The 21,422-nt window shown below is 38.1% G+C and overlaps 1 protein-coding gene across 5 annotated transcripts in view; it reads right to left on the bottom strand.

Moving 5' to 3' along the window:
- WDHD1 (WD repeat and HMG-box DNA binding protein 1) overlaps positions 1 to 21,422 on the bottom strand; it is an 84,588-nt gene that overhangs the window by 34,351 nt on the left and 28,815 nt on the right. For all 5 annotated transcript variants that reach the window (XM_009211573.4, XM_009211574.4, XM_009211575.4 and 2 more), the window contains 8 exons: positions 21,290 to 21,396; positions 20,914 to 21,055; positions 16,336 to 16,543; positions 11,755 to 11,942; positions 9,564 to 9,748; positions 7,699 to 7,940; positions 5,285 to 5,422; positions 2,081 to 2,237 (listed from right to left, as the gene is read on the bottom strand). In XM_009211573.4, the coding sequence (XP_009209837.1) occupies positions 2,081 to 2,237; positions 5,285 to 5,422; positions 7,699 to 7,940; positions 9,564 to 9,748; positions 11,755 to 11,942; positions 16,336 to 16,543; positions 20,914 to 21,055; positions 21,290 to 21,396 (1,367 nt within the window). The remainder of the gene's footprint in view (positions 1 to 2,080; positions 2,238 to 5,284; positions 5,423 to 7,698; positions 7,941 to 9,563; positions 9,749 to 11,754; positions 11,943 to 16,335; positions 16,544 to 20,913; positions 21,056 to 21,289; positions 21,397 to 21,422) is intronic.

Here is a 21,422-nt window from a genome sequence, read left to right as displayed (position 1 = left end):
CATTGTTAGTTTCCTTTTTATTCTTCTAGGAATTCTTTTGCATATGTAAAGCAAATACAATTACATATTCTTATTCTTTCCCCACTTTTACACAAATGGTATTTATTTCTCTTAATACATCTTGTAGATTTTTCTGTATCATTACATAGTGTCCTCATCCTTTTTAACAGCTTTGTCAGATATGATTCACATATTGAGTTCACAGAGAATGTACCAGCCATATCATATGGTAAGTATACAATTCAGCCAGGCACGGTGGCTCATGCCTGTAATCCCAACACTTTGGGAGGCTGAGGCGGGAAGATCCCTTGAGCCCATGAATTTGAGACCAGCCTAGGCAACATGGTGAAACCCTGCCTCTACAAAAAGTAGCTGGGTGTAGTGGTGCGTGCCTGTAGTCCCAGCTACTTGGGAAGCTAAGGTGGGAGGATTGCTTGAGCCTAGGATGTCACTGCTGAAGTGAGCCTGAAGTGAGCCATAATCAGGCCACTGTGCTCTAGCCTGGGTGACAGAGTGAGACTCTGTCTCAAAAAAAAAAAAAAAAAAACAGTATGTAATTCAGTGGTTTTTTGTATATTCACAGAATTGTGCATCTATCACCACTAATTTCTGAACATTTTCATCACCCCAAAAAGAAATCCCATGCCATGCCCAACCAATGTATTATTTCTTACACGTGCCAGCAGCCGTACTTCCCAAACTTTAATGTGCACACGAATCAACATAAAATACTATTAGTCCAGGGCCAGGTGTGATGGCTCACGCCTGTAATCCCAACACTTTGGGTGGATCACTTGAGGTCAAGAGTTCAAGACCAGCCTGGCCAACATGGTGAAATCCCGTCTCTACAAAAAATACAAAAATTAGCTGGGCATGGTAGCACATGCCTCTGTAATCTCAGCTACTGGGGAGGCTGAGGTAGAAGAATCGCTTGAACTCAATAAGTGGAGGTTGTAGTGAACTGAGATCACACCACTGCACTCCAGCCTAGGTGACAGAGACTCAATTAAAAAAAAAAAAATTCGGCTGGGTGCGGTGGCTCATGCCTGTAATTCCAGCACTTTGGGAGACTGAGGTGGGCGGATCACGAGGTCAGGAGATTGAGACCATCCTGGCTAACACAGTGAAACCCCCTCTCTACTAAAAATACAAAAAAATTAACCAGGCGTTGTGGTGCGTGCCTATAATCCCAGCTACTGGGGAGGCTGAGGCAGGAGAATGGCGTGATCCTGGGAGGCGGAGCTGGCAGTGAGCCGAGATCATGCCACTGCACTCCAGCCTGGGCAACAGGGCAAGACTCCGTCTCAAAAAAAAAAAAAAAAAAAATTCTATTAGTCCTTCCTCCTATTATAATAATTAAGCAAAACATCTCAAAAAGCAGCTTCATTATATATTTCAATTCTCAATTGAATATATATTCAGTTTTATCAGTTTTATTTTCCATTTTTACTTTTATATTGATTATTATTTTATTAAAATAAAAGACAATAATAAAAGGTGAAATGCCATGTTTAACCAGAATTCCTCTCCCTGTGTGGCTGAAATGATGGTAAGGTCACCCTAATTATTTCTATTTCATTCAACATGTTTCAAGTAAAGCAAGTGACTGAAAACTTCAGAGTGAATATGAACACATTCCTAATTTAGTGACTATAGAAAGCAAATAATTGGACTAGGATAAAAGACAAATACACTTAAAGAGCCTCACAAAAAGAAATTCAAGGCCGGGCGCGGTGGCTCAAGCCTGTAATCCCAGCACTTTGGGAGGCCGAGACGGGCGGATCACGAGGTCAGGAGATCGAGACCATCCTGGCTAACAGGATGAAAACCCCGTCTCTACTAAAAGATACAAAAAACTAGCCGGGCGTGGTGGCGGGCGCCTGTAGTCCCAGCTACTCCGGAGGCTGAGGCAGGAGAATGGCGTGGACCCGGGAGGCGGAGCGTGCAGTGAGCCGAGATCTGGCCACTGCACTCCAGCCTGGGCGACAGAGCTAGACTCCGTCTCAAAAAAAAAAAAAAAAAAAGAAATTCAAAATACTTTTAAAAAAGAGTCAACTTCAGACTTCTTTTAATAGCCTACCTTAGTTGCTGGGGATTTTCATGGATACCAACCACCCAGTAGTGATCAGATTTTCCTTTGCAGTGCTCTCTTGTATTACATACAGGAGTCCATGTATTACCAAGTCCTCTGTTAAGCATTCGAACAATTCCTTCTGAATCCACGTAACAAGGGGTACCTAAACACCAACAGAAAAAGAAATCACTTGGAGACATAGCTACATGTTGTTAAAGAAACCCTATTTCAAATATATTATACATACCAAGGATTCAACTTTGCTTTCAAAAGCAAAACACAAAACAGAAGCAAATAATCTACGATTATTTACTGTAAAATTTCATTAACCATATAGAGTAAGACCTAACAGAAAAAAGAAAAAAAATTGTATTTGATATGACTAAAATTTACACAAATAAAGTGAAAAAACTGAGTTTCAGTGAAAACTATGCCACCTGCTGGAAGATAATAATAACTTTATTTATTTATTTATTATTATTTTTTTTCGAGATGGAGTCTCGCTCTGTTGCCCAGGCTGGAGTGCAGTGGCATGATCTCGGCTCACTGCAAGCTCCGCCTCCTGGGTTCATGCCATTCTCCTGCCTCAGCTTCCAGAGTAGCTGGGAGTACAGGCGCCCGCCACCACACCTGGCTAATTTTTTTTTGTATTTTTAGTAGAGACAGGGTTTCACCGTGTTAACCAAGTTGGTCTCGATTTCCTGACCTCGTGATCCGCCTGCCTCGGACTCCCGAAGTGCTGGGATTACAGGCGTGAGCCACTGTGCCTGACCAATAATAATTTTAAAGCCAATTTTAGCAAAATATTAAACATGAATGAGAAGGTTCCCGGTTGAGAAATATTTAGAAAAATGATCAAAACCTGATACAAGGTGATCTTTACGAAATTTATCTTTAGTACTCTTCTTCCTCTCTCTTCTTTTTGTTGGCCTTGTTACTCTTCTGTCCCCAACTACTGGGTAAGCAATTCTTACCTAGTAAAACAGAAGCATTCTTGTTTTCCACCTATTCTGCTTCCAACTCAGGAAATCTGTGGCAAATTGCCTGATTCTCCCTTTTCTTATCTGTGGCTTCATACCCCCCTTACTCTGCAAACATCAGTTTCCTCAGGGTCTGGATCTAATTGGTACTTGGGAGAAAAAAATCTATACAAATGGAAGTTATCAATGGTTCATATTATTAAAGCCTGAGTGACTAACATCAAAACAGAAAAGACATCTAGAAATGGTTGATATTTTAAACAGAAAGTGGAGTTTCCAGCAATGTAAATGAAGAATGAATATCTCCAAAAAGAGAAATACTTAAGTCCCCATTAGATAGAGTTGACTGGTGATTTAAAATAAGGTACTCCTGGGCCAGGTGCAGTGGCTCACTCCTGTAATCCCAGCACTTTGAGAGGCCAAGGCAGGCGGATCACCTCAGGCCAGGAGTTCGAAACCAGCCTAGCCAACATGTTGAAACCCCATCTCTACTAAAAATACAAAATTAGCCAGGCGTGGTGACACGTGCCTGTAGTCACAGCTACTTGGGAGGCTGAGGCATGAGAATCACTTGAACCCAGAAGACAGAGGTTGTAGTGATCTGAGATCGCATCACTGCAGTCCAGCCTGGGTGACAGAGTGAGACTGTGCATAGAAAAAAATGCAAACACAAAACCAAATAAAATAAGGTACTCCTCAGTGTGTTTCAGATCATCTGTCATAAGCCTCTAGAATTTGGTCTAAAATAGCACTTATCCAAAATAAATATCATGTGAGCCAAAAGTGTAATTTTTAATTTCCTAGTGCCACATTAAAAAAGAAAAATGGCTACATACCATGTATCTGAACAACAAAAAAATTAAATGAAAAAATTTAGGCTGGGGGCAGTGGCTCATGCCTGTAATCCCAGCACTTTAGGAAGTCAAGGCAGGTGGATCACCTGAGGTCAGGAGTTCAAGACCAGCCTGGCCAGCATGGTGAAACCCTGTCTCTATTAAAAATACAAAAATTAGCCGGGTGTGGTGATGCAAGCCTATAATCCCAGCTACTCAGAAGGCTGAGGCAGGAGAACTGCTTGAACCCAGGAGGCAGAGGTTGCAGTAAGCTGATATTGCATCATTGCACTCCAGCCTGGGCAACAGAGCAAGACTCCTAATTTATTCCTTAAAAAAAAAAATATATATATATATATATTTAAATAGAGATGGGATCTCACTATATTGTCCAGTCTGGTCTTGAACTCCTGGGCTCAAGTGATCCTGCTGCCTCGGCCTCCCAGAGTGCTGGGATTGTAGGCATGAGCCATCATGCCCAGCCAAAAAAAAATTTTTTTAAAGAAAAAAAGGGTGAAATTAATGTTAATAATACATTTTATTTCATTGAAGGTATCTCAAATATTATTATTTAACAGGTAATCAATGTTAAAAAATTGTTGATTTTCATATTTTTTTCATGGTAAATCTTCAAAATCTAGAGAGTATTTTATACATACAAGCACATCTCAGCCATATTTCAAGTGCTCAATAGACATACATACTAGTTATTGTAATAAACAGTGAAGTTCTAGAAAATTCTAAGTTTTGTGTATGATCTGCTGGAAAAGACACAACTTATTATTGATTTGTATCACCTCCTTGCTATTTAATAAACTTTCAGAAAAATATATTTTCCTCTTTGTAAGTTTTCTAATGAGAATTCTCATGAAGAGAGATCTTAGCCGGGTGCAGTTCCTCACGCCTGTAATCCCAGCACTTTAGGAGGCCAAGGTGGGCGGATCACTTGAGCCTAGGAGTTTGAGACCAGCCTGGGCAACATGGCAAAACCCTATCTCTACAAAAAATACAAAAATTAGCTGGGCATGGTGGCATACACCTGAAGTCCCAGATACTAAGGAGGCTGAGGTAGGAAGATGGCTTGAGCCCAGGAGGTGGAGGTTGCAGTGAACTGAGATCATTCTACTGCACTCCAGCCTGGACAACAGAGCCAGACCCTCTCACAAAAGAACATAAAAATAAAAGCAAGATCTAGTACATAAAATAATGGCTACCTTGCCTAAAGATTGCAGTTCCCAATTCTGCCAACATATTAAAATAGAAATTTAAAATATAAAATAGAGATAATTTATCCTTAAAGAAATTAGTTAGGAATAAAACAATGAAATAATTTTCTTCTTGAAGAATATCTTAACACTTTATATTATACTTGTTTTTTTTAAACAAATTTATCTTGCCTTCAGCTGAAAACCCAATCCATGCAAGGTAGGATTTCCTTGTAAGAGGAAGAGGGTCACCATGTACAATTTGTTTTTTCTTTTTCCCCAGCTCTAGCAGTTGAACTCCAAGGCACTGATCCCCATCAAATCCTGTACCTAATGAGAAAATGTAAATATAAATCAGGCATTAAAGGTTATCCAACTATAACGCAGTCTACATTATTTTCTGTGAATTGATTTTGTGGTAAATTACTAGACTGACTAGCGCTACTTTTTATGAATAACCCATCTAACTGAGGCATCATTCAGGTATTAGAAACAGAGTAAGATGTTACACGGACTATTCACATAAAGTCCTTATAAGTGGGCATTTATTCACTCAAGAAATATTTACAGAAAGCTTACTACATGCCAGCATTGGCCTAGATCCTGGAGCTACAGCAATAAACAAAGTCACTGCTCTCATTAAATTCAAATTTCAGGTAGAAGACAAATTAAAAAACACAAAATGAACAAAAAAAGTTATCAAAAAGTTAAAATAATGTGATACAGAATGTCAGAGTGGTTTGTTAGACTGGTTAGTCAGAAGTGGCCTCTCAGAAAGTAAAGTTTAAGTTAAGACATGAACTGCAAGCTGGAGCCTGCCATGCAAACATTAGGGAAGGAACATGAAAGTGGATGGAGGGAACAGCTAATGCAAAGTCCTAAGGCAGGAAGAATAGAGGGCTCAAAGAACACAAAGAGGCAGTATGGCCAGAACATGGTAATGAGAAACAATGGTAAGACATGAGGTTGAAGAGGCAGGCAAAGGTCAGATTATACGGGATCAGTAGATCACCTTGACAGCTATCAGAAGTTTGACTTTGATTCTAAAAGTGAAGGAAAGTCAGAGAGATTTGAGAAAAGGAGCATGATCTATGTTTTTAAAAGATTACCTAGGCTGCTGTGTGGAGAATGGACTGTGGAAGGCAAGAATTGAAGCTAAAAGACTAGTTAGGAGACTATTATGACAGTCCAAGAGATGACATCTAGGTTGCATTAGCGGAAGAAATGAAAAGAGACAAATTTAGAATGTGTTATTCCATAGAATTGACATGATGATATAATTTTACTGTTGGAGTTGATGCAGGGGAAATGGAAAGAGAAGAATCAAAGATAATTTTCAGATTTTTGGCTTCAGCCACTAGATTGCTAGTAGGCCATTTACTAAGATGGGGAAACTACGTAAGAAGCAAGTTTGGAAGGAAAAAAATCATTTTTTATTGTGAGTAAATTAAGTCTGAAATGTCTGTCCAAACTCTAAATAGATTTCAAGTGGGCAACTGGATGTGTAAGTCTGGAGACACAGGAGAGGGTAGGGTTGGTGCTATCAACTTAAAAGTCATAGACACTGAGATGTATTTAAAGCCATGGATTATGATAAAATTCCCCAGGGTGGTTTCTCAAACTGCATTTTTTTGACCTATGAGTCATGGAATCAAGTTTAAGTTGCAACTAGCATTTAAAAAAATGAAATAAAAAAATTTAAACTGAAATCAAAGAGTAAACATTGTCTATGAGACTTTTATTTCAGTTACATTTGCAGATATTTATAGAACAGTTATACAGAATATATTTCTTTTCTTCTTCTTTTTTTTCTTTTTAAAATAGAAACAGTGGCTTGCTATTGTTATCCAGGCTGGTCTTGAACTCCTGGGCTCAAGTAACCCTCCTGTCTCGGCCTCCCAAAGTGCTGAGATTACAGGTGTGAGCCACCACACCTGGTCCAGAATCTATGAATCTATGTCTTACTGTGGTAAAGCAGACAAAAAGACTGAAAGACCCTGACCTAGAGAGTAGTAGAGAAAAAGGGGATACACTCCAGCTAAAAGGTAGAAACAAAAAAGTAAAAAGGGAGTTGCCAGTGAGGAAAAATATTGAAAGTATGATGTCACAGAAGTCATGAGAAGAAGGTATTTTCAATGGAATTATTTTTTTAAAAAGCACAGAGATTATCAGTTACCTTGATAAGACCGTCTTAGCATAATGATGGGGACTGAAGAAAGACATGAGGGGAGAAAAGGAAGCAGCAGCTTTTAAAAAGTGTCACATTCAGAGTTGTTTTGGCCCTTCCTACTAGGAGTTATTTTTATGGAATTTCAATGCTGAAAGTTCTCTGGTCGTGCTTGCCAAATGGTAAGATTTAGACATGGAAGTAATTAACCAAATTCCACCTTGGAATTCTCTCTATAATATAGTTCTATTAAGAAAACATTTTCATTTTTATTGATACTAGTAAACACAACAAAATTCTCTACATGTAAAGATCACACTGATTCAAAAGGAAGTATATAATCCAAGACAAAAAGAGTAACAAAAACGCAAAAAAGCTCAAGTGATTTCCATTTTACTTCAAGTCATAGTAAAATCATAAAAGACTGAAAAAAATCTACCTCTGTGATAAACAATGAAAAGCTGTTCTCCATGTCCTGCCATTGACACCACAGGTCCAGCAAGGCTGAATACCTCTTTCTGAACCCCTCCAATAGTAAACAATCGAAGAAGCAGGGCACTAGTTGCGGCAGCAGCCCATCCTTGACCGAGACATATGGCTTCGATATCCTCATTCTGAGGCAAGTCTATTATCCACTCTTTGCTTGAATCCCAAGAACTAAAGTGCAGGCAGTGAAGCTTGCTAAAAATTAAAACAAGACAAAAACAATCAAACTTTCATATGAGAGAGAGATATATATATAAAATAAGTAATCATGATATTCAACTACAAAACTAAATAGTTTACTTTCTATTACACACGGCATAAGAAGTTGCTTTAAAAAAGTAATTATGAAATACCCTTAAAATGAAATATAGTTATCTTTCCAGCCTTTTTTCTTTGCACATACATATATGTAAGTTATTATTATATGAAATGGAGTTTTGCTCTGTCACTCAGGCTGGAGTACAATGGCATGATTTCTGCTCACTGCAACCTCCAACTCCCGGGTTTAAGCAATTCTCCTGTCTCTTGCCTCAACCTCCCAAATAGCTAGGACTACAGGTGGGTGCCACCACATCTGGTTAATTTTTGTATTTTTAGTAGAGACACAGTTTCACCATGTTAGTCAGGCTGGTCTCAAACTCTTGACTTCAGGTCATCTGTCTGCCTCGGCCTCCGAAAGTGCTGGGATTACAGGCATAAGACACCGTGCCCAGCCTGAAGGATACGAATTTCAAGTCACATAGAAGATAGAGTAAAATCCATGAAGTGTATCAGTACTATAATCAGCTGAAGAAGGGATCAAGAGAGGGCAATCTCTTGATTAACAAAAAGCTGAAAAAATATTTTCTTTTCTTTTAAAAAGAAAAACATTCTGTACCCATTGCTTTCCCATCATAATTTTTTTCTTGACATCTATCTACCTATTTATTTACCTACCTACTTATCAAAACATGTAAACATCCAAAACACATTAAGTAGAAAAAGCAAACGGGTGACTAGTACATTTTTTGGTTTGTTTTTCCGGTTTTTTTTTTTCCTTTCTCGAAGAGAGATTTTAAATCTAATCCATAGTGACAAAAATGTAGATTAACAGTTGGCCAAGGCTAGGGTTGAATTAAGTGCAAAGGGATATAAGAAAACATTTTCAGGTGATAAAGACACAATGACAAATATCTAGACTAATAGTTGGCCAAGGCTAGGGTTGAACTAACTGCAAAGGGATATAAGAAAACATTTTCAAGTGATAAAGAACATTCTATATTTGATTGTGGTAGGGGTTATGTGTATATACACCTTTGTGAACTCATCAAATGGGTGCATTTTATTGTAAATAAATTACATTTCAATAAAGTAAATTAAAATAAGGGAGGTTCAAATAGAAAGAAATCTGGAAGGATACATATCAAATTGTTAATAACAGTTATATCTCAGAGTAGAATTCTGAGAGGAGCTTTCATTTTCTGAAACTTCTATACTGTATACTGTTTTTTTTTTCTCTACAATGTATGTATATTACTCTTACAATAGCAAAAAAAAAAAAAAGCACTTAACAATGTAAAAAAAAATCCCATCTCTTGCATTACTAACCATGCCATGTCATTTTGCTATGTAGTTAGAGCGTGTAATGAGGGAACCATTAGGGCAAAAACAGACATATGTTCTGAGGTATTTTGGGTGTGCTGGTGTTTGTACCAAACTCTTCTGAAATTTCATACTACAAAAAATAAATTTTGTTTTATTAACTTTTTGTCTTTAATTTCAACAACTGTATCTAACAGTTTAACAGTGCCAAATTCTTCCTAAAAATGTTGAGTTTACCTTGCTAGTTCATCAGTGCTTTCACATGCCAACAAAATAGCTTCGTGGGAAAGATCTGCTATTGTATAATTCAAAGTGTTTGATAAGTGTGTTGCATGGTGTATGGAGGAATCATGGAACTCCACATCTATCGCATTGTCTTGCTCATCATTATAGCAGCGAATAATTCCAATAGAGTTCCACACCTACAAACAGGTAAGATTAAATATAAGTCTGAGAAAAACTGAAGCTCCTAGAATCAGTAAGCCACAGTAGTACAAATTAACAAATATTATAATTAAATCTGTATTAAGATTTAGGTTTTGGGAGCTACTACATCTCATCTATCTCTAAATAGTTTCTGACAGGAGTCATAATACCGGAGCTACAATTACTTATTATTTTCTTCATGAGAATAAGATACATATATACTTATTAATTAGCAAATGGAGTATTTAATAATATTTAAAAATAAATTACATGACTGTTCCTTTAAAAGTACATTACAGTTGGTCTTTGAACAACCAAACCATTAAATTCCTCAAAAGAAACATTTCAAAAATGGAGTTTTCTTACAAATATGAATGCAAATAACAACAGACTTTTTTCCTATTCTAACTATTCTATGATAAAATATATACATTTTAAGAAAACATAATTTTTTTTTTTTTTGAGACAGAGTTTCGCTGTCACCCAAGCTGGAGTGCAGTGGCATGATCTCGACTCACTGCAACCTCTGCCTCCTGGATTCAAGCGATTCTCCTCCCTCAGCCTCCTGTGTAGCTGTAGTTACAAGTGCGTGCCACCACATCCAGCTAATTTCTGTAATTTTTTAAATAGAGATAGGGTGTTTCACCATGTTGGCCAGGCTGGTCTCCAACTCCTACCCTCAAGTGACTCGCCCACCTTGGCCTCCCAAAGTGCTAGGATTACAGGCGTGAGCCACCACGCCTGGCAGAGGCAACATAAATTGATACCACTTGGAAATCTTATCTTGCACTGATGTCCATTATAGGCTCATACTTGGCCCTAGAGTTTCTAATAAAATTAGTGCCAACATTTTATTTAATATAACTATAAATAAAATAAAATTTTATTTAATATAACTATAAATAAAATATTGACACTAATAAAAAAATTAAGACCTATCACTTGATGACTACTGATAACAATAAAAGGTTTTATTAATATTAATCACCACCCTCAATCTTTACATAAAAATTTATGCCAGGCCTATACTTTTAAAAAGGCAAAATCCTCAGAGTGGAAAACATCATATAACCAACACAGAAATACTAAACTTTTTAAGAGCTCAGGCCAGGCGCGGTGGCTCATGCCTGTAATGCCAGCACTTTGGGAGGCCAAGGCGGGTGGATCACAAGGTCAGGAGATCGAGACCATCTGGTGAACAAGGTGAAACCTCATCTCTACTAAAAATACAAAAATTAGCCAGGCATGGTGGCGGGCACCTGTAGTCCCAGCTACTCGGGAGGCTGAGGGAGGAGAATGGCGCGAAACTGGGAGGCGGAGCTTGCAATGAGCCGAGATTGCACCACTGCACTCCAGCCTGGGCAACAGAGCGAGACTCCGTCTCAAAAACAAAACAAAACAAAAAGAGCTCAAACCTAAGGCAAAAAGCCAATATATTCATTTTGTCTATTCATGAAATATATATTTAATGTGTACTGTATCATACCTTGTTCCAAATCCTAAGAACATATCAGTACACAAAACAAAAATCTTTATCTTTGTGTAGCTTACATTCTGGTGGGTGGTGGGGTGAGGAAAAGGGGCAGATATTTCCCCCCGTAGTACTTACCACCTTCTAATATACTATTAGTTGCCTTCTAAGAAAACACCTCCTTACTAGAGTTTTGGAGTCAGTATAATCTTCTATATAACAATGACTATGAAGAATAAGGTTTGAAAGTATTGCCAAGAAACAGAGCAAGATAGTAATATTTACTTATGTTCATTTAATGTCATTTTGGAAAGCAGAATTTTATTTAACGTCATTTTCAATAAGGTTGAAACAAGATTAAAACTGTGAACTAACCATAAAATAAACCAACCACAAAACTATAATCAACCAAAGTGCTCCAGGCTACTTAATCAAAGTTTTAAAAAATATATTTTATCCAAAAAAATTACCTATAGTAAGAAAAAAGTGCTGAAAACCTTCTAATAAGTTAAGTGTAGATCCAAGGCTTACCATGAATCTGTGAGTGAGATGCAAGGGTGTAGAACCTGACTGAAATGGCTTTTGCCTGGGAGTTGGCATGGGTCCATCATAAAATGGCCTTTGGGATGTTACAAGTGGTAGATTGTGAATGTTGCCTTCCTGACCATCTTCCTCCTCCTCTTTGAGAAGACTAGAACCAGTTTTTAGCATTGAAATATCTACAACACAAAGGATCATAATTAAGGGAATCACGAATACCAATGATTTGTAAAAAGGAAAGCATTATGGAATCTAGTAACTTTTTCATTCATATGCAATGACACTGACATGCTATTTGCCTCTTTCACTGTGTTAAAGAGATGCAGTGATGGTGCAAAAGCAATGGTGGGTAAAATTCCTGGTGCCCTGGCACCAATCAAGGCAGGGGCACCTAACTGTATTAGTCATTACCGCATTGTTAACCGCTACTCACTTGCAGTAAAAATATTAATTTTATTAAATCTTGACACTTATACAGTTTTTTTTTAAAGTTGTGTGCTAAAATGAGAAGTGTGATGGCTGTCTTAAGTACTTATGCAATTATTTGAGTTGTAAGCTGAACTAAGTGATTTTTTTTTCACAGAACACTACTTTTACTTGAAAAACAAATGCCAAATAAACTATGGTTATGCAGAATTGGATCTTTGGCAAACATTTTCTCAGAAATGAATGAAGTGAGCCTGTCAATTAAGAAAAAATAACTGGCAGAATTTGTTGCCAATGACAACATTTGAGCTTTCAGGCCAGGCGCAGTGGCTCACACCTGTAATCCCAGCACTTTGGGAGGCCGAGGCGGGCAGATCACTTAAGGTCGGGAGTTTCATGTTGACTAGCCTGGCTGGTCAAATATAAAATTTTGTATTTTAGTCTCTACTAAAACTACAAAAATTGTATTTTACGCCTGTAATCCCAGCACTTTGGGAGGCCGAGGTGGGCGGATCACGAGGTCAGGAGATCGAGACCATCCTGGCTAACACGGTGAAACCCCGTCTCTACTAGAAATACAAAAAATTAGCCGGGTGTGGCGGTGGGCGCCTGTACTCCCAGCTACTCGGGAGGCTGAGGCAGGAGGATGGTGTGAACCCGGGAGGCGGAGCTTGCAGTGAGCGGAGATCACGCCACTGCACTCCACCCTGGGCGACTGAGCGAGACTCCGTCTAAAAAAAAAAAAAAAAAAAATTAGCCAGGCATGGTGGCACATGCCTGTAATCCCAGCTACTCAGGAGGCTGAGACAGGAGAATCGCTTGAACCCGGGAGACTCTGTCTCAAAAAAAAAAAAAAAGAGCTGGGCACAGTGGCTCATGCCTGTAATCCCAGCACTTTGGGAGGCCAAGGAGAGTGGATCATTTGAGGTCAGGAGTTTGAGACCAGATTGACCTACATAGTGAAACCCTGTCTTTACTAAAATACAAAAATTAGCCGGGCATGGTGGCGGGCACCTATAATCCCAGCTACTCAGGAGGTTGAGGCAGGAGAATCACTTGTACCCAGGGGACAGAGGTTGCAGTGAACTGAGATCGCGCCACTGCCTTCTAGCCTGGGTGACAGAGCAAGACTCCCTCTCAAAAAATAAAAAAAAGAAATCTGAGCTTTCAATTAAAAATTAAGATATTGGAAAGCCTCTATTTGCCATTATGAGCTTCACAACTTTCTAATACTTAGAAACTGCTGATGAGATTGGTAACAACACTAGCAGATATAATTTATAGGCAGGTGCTATGACTCATGCTTGTAATTCCAGCACTTTCGGAGGCTGGGGAGGGAAGATCACCTGAGGCCAGAATTTCAAGACCAGCCTGGGCAACAAAGCAAGATTCCATCTCTATAAAAAATAAAAAATTAGATGGGCATGGTGGCATGCATCTGTAGTCCTAGCTACCCAGAAGGCTGAGTGGGAGAACTGCTTGAGCCCAGGAGTTCAAGGTTATACTGAGGTGCATACCACTGCACTCCAGTCTAGGTGACAGAGCAAGACGCTATCTCTAAAAACAAAAATTAATTAATTAAAAACAACATATAATTAAAAACAAAAACAAATACTTTATATTAGATAATAAAAAGTGTCAAAATAAAGATCTATAAACTTCAGTGAACCAATATTATCAATTCATATGTTACAAAATTAAACATGATTTTAAAAAATCCATTCAACATTCAAGTCAGATCAATGAATTTTTTTATTTTGTTTTTTTTTTTCTGAGACAGGGTCTTGCTCTGTTGTCCTGCCTGGAGCTCACTGTTGCAATCATGGCTCACTGCAGCCTTGACCTCTCAGCCTCGAGAGATCCTCCTACCTTAGCCTCCCAAGTAGGTGGGACTACAGGCACACACTACCACACCTGGCTAATTTTTAAAGTTTTTTCTAGAAAGAAGGTCTCACTATGTTGCCCTGGCTGGTCTTGAACTCCTGGCCTCAAGCAATCCTCCTGTCTGGGCCTCGCAAAGTGCTGGGATTACAGGTGTGAGCCACCATTCCCAGCCAGACCAATGAATTTTAACATAATAGAGCCGTAAGAGTTCACTGAAGTTTTCAGATTACACTTTGCAAGTAATCTTTAGGAAACGATCATCTTCTGAGTCTTGGTGCAACATCAAAGAATATCCACAATTAGTTGAACGTGCTATTAAAAGATTTCTTAAAATACTTCTCTCTTTTCATATTATATATTTATGTGAGGCCAAATTTTCTTCATACACTTGAAACAAAAACAATGTATGGCAATAGACTTAATCCAGAAGGAGATGAGAGAATCCAGCTGTCCTCTATGACAGACATTACAAAGATTGCAATGCCACTCTTCTCACTAAATTTTTTTTGTTCTTAATAAAAAAGTATTCATGTTTACGTGAGTTTATTGTTATTTTTAAGTGAATAAATATTTTTAAATTTCTGAATTTTAATTTCTAATATGTAAATGACTATAGACATAACTCTATATAAATAAATGCTCTCTGAAGGGTCCTCAAAATTTTTTAGAGTATAAAGGCTACTGAGACCAAAACATTTGAGGACTGTTGTTCTATAAACTCTATATGACTTTAAACAGCACAACATAGCACTGCACATTGGCATTTTACTTGATAATGTTCAAGTGTTATTTTAGCATGTGAGTTGTTACAATAAGCACTCTATTCAAAGATTTTAAATTACCATCTCAATTTCTTTAACAATACAATACTATTCAGGTTATCTATTACTTCTTGAGTTAGCGAGGTAGTTTGTGTCTTTCAGAAAATTCGTCCATTTCATTTAAGTTGTTAAATTTATGGGCATAGTTATTCATAATATTTCCATTATGCCTTTGATATTAATAGTAGCGCTGCCATACAGACAAATAATGTGAGTTACAGCTGTAATTTTAAAATTTCTAATAGCTATGTTTAAAAAGTAAAAAGAAAACAGCCATAATTTTAATAATATAGTGCATTTAAAATACATATTATCATTTCGACATGTACTATGTATACAAAATTTTCCAGGAGTTTTACATTCTTTTTTTCATATTGTCTTCAAAATCTGGCTGCACTCCATGGTAAAACCCCATCTCTACTAAAAATACAAAAATTAGCCAGGTATGTTGGCGTGTGCCTATAATCCCAGCTAGTCAGGAGGCTGAGGCACGAGAATCACTTGAATCCCGGAGGCAGAGGTTGCAGTGAGCCAAAATCACACCACTGCACTCCAGTCTGGGTGACAGAGAGAGATTCCGCCTCAAAAAAAAAAAAAAAAAAAAAAAAGTCTGGTTGCACTCATAACATATCTCAATTTGAACTAACCACATTTCAAGTGCTCAACAGCTACATGTGGCTAGTGGCTACTACATATTAGATAGCACAAATCTACAGATCTATAGTGATGGCCCACCCTTCTTTCATTCTCTATGTTAGTAATTTGTGTCTTCTCTTTACTGATCAACCACGATAGATATTTATTAATTTTATTGATCTTTTCTTTTGAGATGGAGTCTTGCTCTGTTGCCCAGGAGGGCATGCAGTGACGCGATCTCAGCTCACTGCAACCTCCGCTTCCTGGGTTCAAGTGAGCCTCTTGCCTCAGTCTCCTGAGTAGCTGGGATTACAGGCATGCATCACCACACCCAGCTAATTTTTGCATTTTTGTAGAGACAGGGTTTTACCATGTTGGCCAGGCTGGTCTTGAACTCCTAACCTCAAGTGATCTGCCCATTTCAGCCTCCCAAAGTGCTGGGATTATAGGCATGAGCCACCATGCCCAGCCTTATTGATCTTCTCAAAGAACCAGCTTTTGGTCTCATTGACTTTCTCTATAGTTTGTTGTATTTTTCTGTTGTCAATTTTATTGAATTTTGCTCTGCATTATTTCCTTCCTTCTATTTGCTTGGGGTTTAGTTTTCTCTTTTTCTAGTCTGCCACAGCAGAAGCTTGGATTATAGATTTGAAACCTTTTTTAACAAAGTCCTAATGCTATAAAGTTTCCTCTAAGCACCATTTTAGCTACATTCTACAAATTCAATAATGACTTTAACAGTGTTAATAAAAAATCCAAAATATTAATCAACAGGATAATCACATGCACAAAGTCAAATTCTTACCAACTGAGTTTTCATCATCTTCTAGGATGTGACTTCGTTGTCTAAGACGACCTGAAGCCATCATGAGGTCATCATCCTCATCATCATTTATAATCCCTTTTGAAAAAGAAGGGATCTCGACTGCATTGTCATTTAGAAAATCACCAGTATTACTCATATCATCACCATCAAAAAGATCATTGTAATCCTTTTCCACTCTGCTAGATACCTTGAACAAATTAATACAAATTATAAAAGTGAATGATTTAGAAAAACTCAATTACAAAAAAGGTAATCTTTTAATATGCACCTATAAATTCTACCAAGTAGCAAACTCACTGAACAGGTAAGAATAATTAGTAAATGTACTTATAAGAATTGTATTTATATTTACACGATAAGACCCAGTTCTTATTTCAAATGCCTTATAGTCTGGGGATGGGATAGGAGTATAGGGACTGACATGTAAACAAATACAGTATATGCCAAAATATAAAATAAGATTTTATTCCTCAGAAGTCATTTCCCAGCAAAGTCACATTAATATGATAAAGTTCCTATAAAGTCTCTCATATTGTAAGACATGCTCTCATTTACTTTTATTTTGAACAAGATACTGCATAAGATACATTTTCTTTATATTATCTCAGTTAAAGTTACTGTTTTGATACTTATAAAAATAAAGTGATAGAACCAATAGAAAAACAAAGAAGGCAAAGAAATTCTACATAAAGCCCCGGCATGGTGATTCACACCTGTAATCTCAGAACTTTGGGAAGCCGAAGCACGTGGATGGCTTGAGCCCAGGAGTCCAAGACCAGCCTGGACAACATGATGAAATCTCATCTCCACAAAAAATTAGCCAGGCATGGTGGCATGGGTCTATAGTCCCAGCTACCTGGGAGGCTGAGGTGGGAGGATCACCTGAGCCTGGAAGGTCAAGGCTACAGTGAGCCATGATCTCACCACTGCACTCCAGCATGAGTGACAGAGTGAGACCCTGTCTCAAAATAAACAAATTTTTAGATCACTTTAAAAAGTGAAATGGTAAGCAGATACACTGGAAAGATCTCAAGTTACTCCTATAGGATGAATAAAAACTGTACAAATGTTAAGCCAAAGGAAATTTATAGTTTAGTATAAAAGTCTAATGAGAACACCATTAACAGATTAAAAAGTATTACATCATAAACCTTTTATTTTCATTTATTTATTTATTTATTTATTGACAGAGTGGAGCCTCGCTCTGTTGCCAGGCTGGAGTGTAGTGGTGCGATCTCGGCTCACCGCAACCTCCGCCTCCTGGGTTCAAGCTATTCTCCTGCTTCAGTTTCCCAAGTAGCTGGGACTACAGGCGCGCGCCACCACGTCCAGCTAATTTTTGTATTTTTAGTAGAGATGGGGTTTCACCATGTTGGCCAGGATGGTCTCGATCTCTTGTCCTTGTGATCCGCCCGTCTTGGCTTCCCAAAGTGCTGGGATTGCAGGCATGAGCCACTACGCCCGGCCTTTTTTTTCTTTTTTGACACAGAGTCTCACTTTGTCACCCAGGCTGGAGTGCAGTGGCATGATCTTGGCTAACTGCAAACTCCATCTCCCAGGTTCAAGTGATTCTCCTGCCTCCGCCTCCTGAGTATCTAGGATTACAGGCCTACACAACCACAGCTGGCTAAGCTTTGTATTTTCTGTAGAGATAGGGTTTCACCATGTTCGCCAGGCTATTCTTGAACTCCTGACCTCAGGTGATAAATCCATCTTGGCCTCCAAAAGTGCTGGAATTATAGGCGTGATCCACCATACCCAGACCCTCATAAACCTTTTAAATGGAAGTAAACATAATTGTGCTCTGAAAACTGATGTTTAATAAAATGAGATGAAAAAGTATTTCTAAATCCATAAATTGAAAAATACTTCATATGAGTAAATTAATAACTAAGTGCTATAAGAAGATATTTAACCAATCCATTTATAATCCTAAAAGTTTACGTACTCAAGTTGGTAAAAAATTGTTTTTAGATTTTCTTATTAAAAAAACGGGGAGGTCAGGCGTAGTGGCCCATGCCTGTAATCGTAGCACTTTGGGAGGCTGAGGTAAGTGGATCACCTGAGGTCAGGAATTTAAGAACAGCCTGGCCAACATGGTGAAACCCCATCTCTACTAAAAATACAAAAAATTAGCCGGGCGTGGTGGCAGGTGCCTGTTATCCTACCTACTTGGGAGGCTGAGGCAGGAGAATCGCTTGAACCCAGGAGGTGGAGGTTGCAGGGAGCTGCCATCGCACTCCAGCCTAGGCAACAGAGGAGACTCTGTCTCAAAGAAACAAAATTTTTTTAATGGGGGACTGTGCCTCATATTTATGATGAAGGCGATAAAATGTTCACAGGTGTGAAATTAGCCCAGCTAATTTTTGTATTTTTAGTAGAGTTGGGGTTTCGTCATGTTGGCCAGGCTGGTCTTGAACTCCTGACCTCAGATGATCCACCGGCCTCGGCCTCCCAAAGTGCTGGGATTGCAGCTATGAGCTACCGCGCCCAGCCAAGAATTTTTTTCTGAATTCACTTTTTGTGTTTACCAATGTTACACATACATATATATTAGTTGAAAAGTTTTACAAGGTGTGCCATGAAAATAGCCCTCTCCACAGCCCCAACTTACTTCTCTACAGAATAAATCTTTCCAGCTCTTTTAGTTGTTTCTTTGCTACTTCTTCCATACCTGTAAATCATATTCTAGCAGAATTTTTTTTTTTTACTTTTAATCACTGTGTTTAATAGATCCTATTAACTTCTATCTATGGAAGATGAGGATTTGGTACCCTTTCACAACCACCCCAACTGCCATGCTTGCATGTACACTATTCTCCGACCCCAATTCTCCCAATATAGACAGATACATCCTCCTTGTGGTTCAATCAATATACAGTATTTAGGTTAGTAAGATCATGCAAATGCTATTCATAGCTGAATAAAAATAATAGCCAACACTTTTAAAGTACGTCAAACTTATGAAGTGTGCTAAACACTGTTCTAACTATATGTAATTCACTTAATCCTCCCAATAACCCCAAGTGGCTGGCATTATTCCTATCTTTTAACAGATATAGTATACTATGATCACTTCTCCTTTCTTTTACAACTTTTTGTTTTCCCTGGAATTAAGAAACTCTCTCTTTACATCTTTTCTCTTAGACAAATTTGCCAAAGATGATTTTCCCAATCTCCTGCCTGAAACGCGTAACACTGGCTGACAATGTTCTGAGAACCTAGTAGAACTGAGACGGTCATTTCAACACTCAAGTATCTAATCTTTCATTTAATCCTCTGTTTTCAGTACAGTATTTCCCCCTTACCCAAGACCATTCAACTGTAACCAGTGTCCCTAGACCAAGGACAGTCTATTTCATCTTTTCTAAAAAAACAAATCTCCAACATTCTGCCAGAATGCATGTGAAGACAGGGGAGGGCAGGTACTCAGCTTTGAACACATATGTTGAAACTAGAGGACTCTACTTGTTTATTAAATCACCTCTCCCGTTTTCGGCCCCACTTTTAGAAGTACCGAGTGCTACCAAATTCTGAATCTCTGGGGATTCAGTGAGGCAAACTGAGTAGCACCTCAGCTTCCAGAAACTAGTTTTAGAATTCAACTTTTTGAGAAGTTGAAGTGTTTCCAATCATCCTTCTATTCTCTAGCCTCCCTTTTTTAATTTTTATTTTTTAGATGGGGTCTCACTGCCATCCAGGCTGGAGTGCAGTGGCATAATCATAGCTTGCTGTAGCCTCAACCTCCTAAGCTCTAGTGATCCTCCCACCTCAGCCTCCTGAGTAGGAGCATAAGACTACAAGCACACACCACCATACTTGCCTAATTTTTATTTTTTGTAGAGATGGGGTCCCACCATGTTGCCCAGGCTGATCTCAAACTCCTGGGCTCAAGATATCCTCCCAAAGTGTTGAGATTACAGGTGTGAGCCACTGCAGCAGGGCTCAAAATTATTTTTATAATCATCCCTTCAACTGTCTTCTTAAACCTTATGGGATTATGCATTCAAAAAAATGCCTTTAGAATAGTCTTTGTGGGAGTTCCAGGAGGGACAGATATAAAGGCATGTATTAAGTCTGCAATCTGTCATCAGAAGTCTAAACTAAGACTTGAATATAAATAGATACATCTACTAGGCAGGGTGAATAATGAACAAAAGCAAGAAGGTATAAAACAAGGTGCCTGTTTAAAGTTGCTCAGTAAAGCTGTTTGGCTAAGCACAGGAGGTGTATGAGTAGTTCTAAGAGTTAAGGCTAATTCAGAGTAGATATAGTTTGCAGGCCAAACTGAGATCTGATACAAAATAGTATTTAATGAAAGGTATTCCTTGGAAAGGCATTATATAGAGAGAAAAAAGTTTCTTAGTAAAATACACTTGGGAGACATTGGGTTGAACAAGTAAGAAGTTTTCTTACTATAGATTACTACTCAGAATCTACTATAGTAACATGAAAAGTAATTTTCCAAGAAAATAAGGCAGTTTGTGGTGTCTTCCAAATCCATATGATCACAGAAACATTTTGGAGAAACCGTTGTACCATACTTCTTTTTTTTACCTTACTGCTTGATGTCTTTCCGCTGGGGTCACAAACATTCTCTAGAAGCCCTAGATTTCCTTCTGCATCAGTATATGATATTCGACCACAAGTAGGATGCCATGCCAGACCACAAATTGCATAACCTTTCTCATGTTTCACCCTAAAAATTAAAAAGTAGTTTCTAAAAATACTGTCAAGAAAAATATAAACTGTACATTTCTTTAGGTAAATTTTAGTAAAGATTAAATGACTTTTGACAATTTATAAATAATATAAATTTAATTATATTTTCATTCTGATAATCTGATGGCAAATTTGAAATGTTTCGAAATAAAACAAATACAAAACTAATAAAGATGAGCAAAGAAGAGACAAACGATATACTAAATCATACCTTTCCATGCAGTCTTTGGTTTCCACATTCCAAACTATAATTAGACCATTAATACTACCTGCAGCTAAGTATTGCCCGCAGGGAGACCAGGTTACTATATTGAGGGTCTGTAAAGAAAAACAGTCAATAAATA

This window comes from Papio anubis, chromosome 7 (genome assembly GCF_008728515.1).
Source record: "Papio anubis isolate 15944 chromosome 7, Panubis1.0, whole genome shotgun sequence".
In the NCBI taxonomy this organism is placed as follows: domain Eukaryota; kingdom Metazoa; phylum Chordata; class Mammalia; order Primates; family Cercopithecidae; genus Papio; species Papio anubis.
This window is presented reverse-complemented; position numbering and strand designations above follow the sequence as displayed.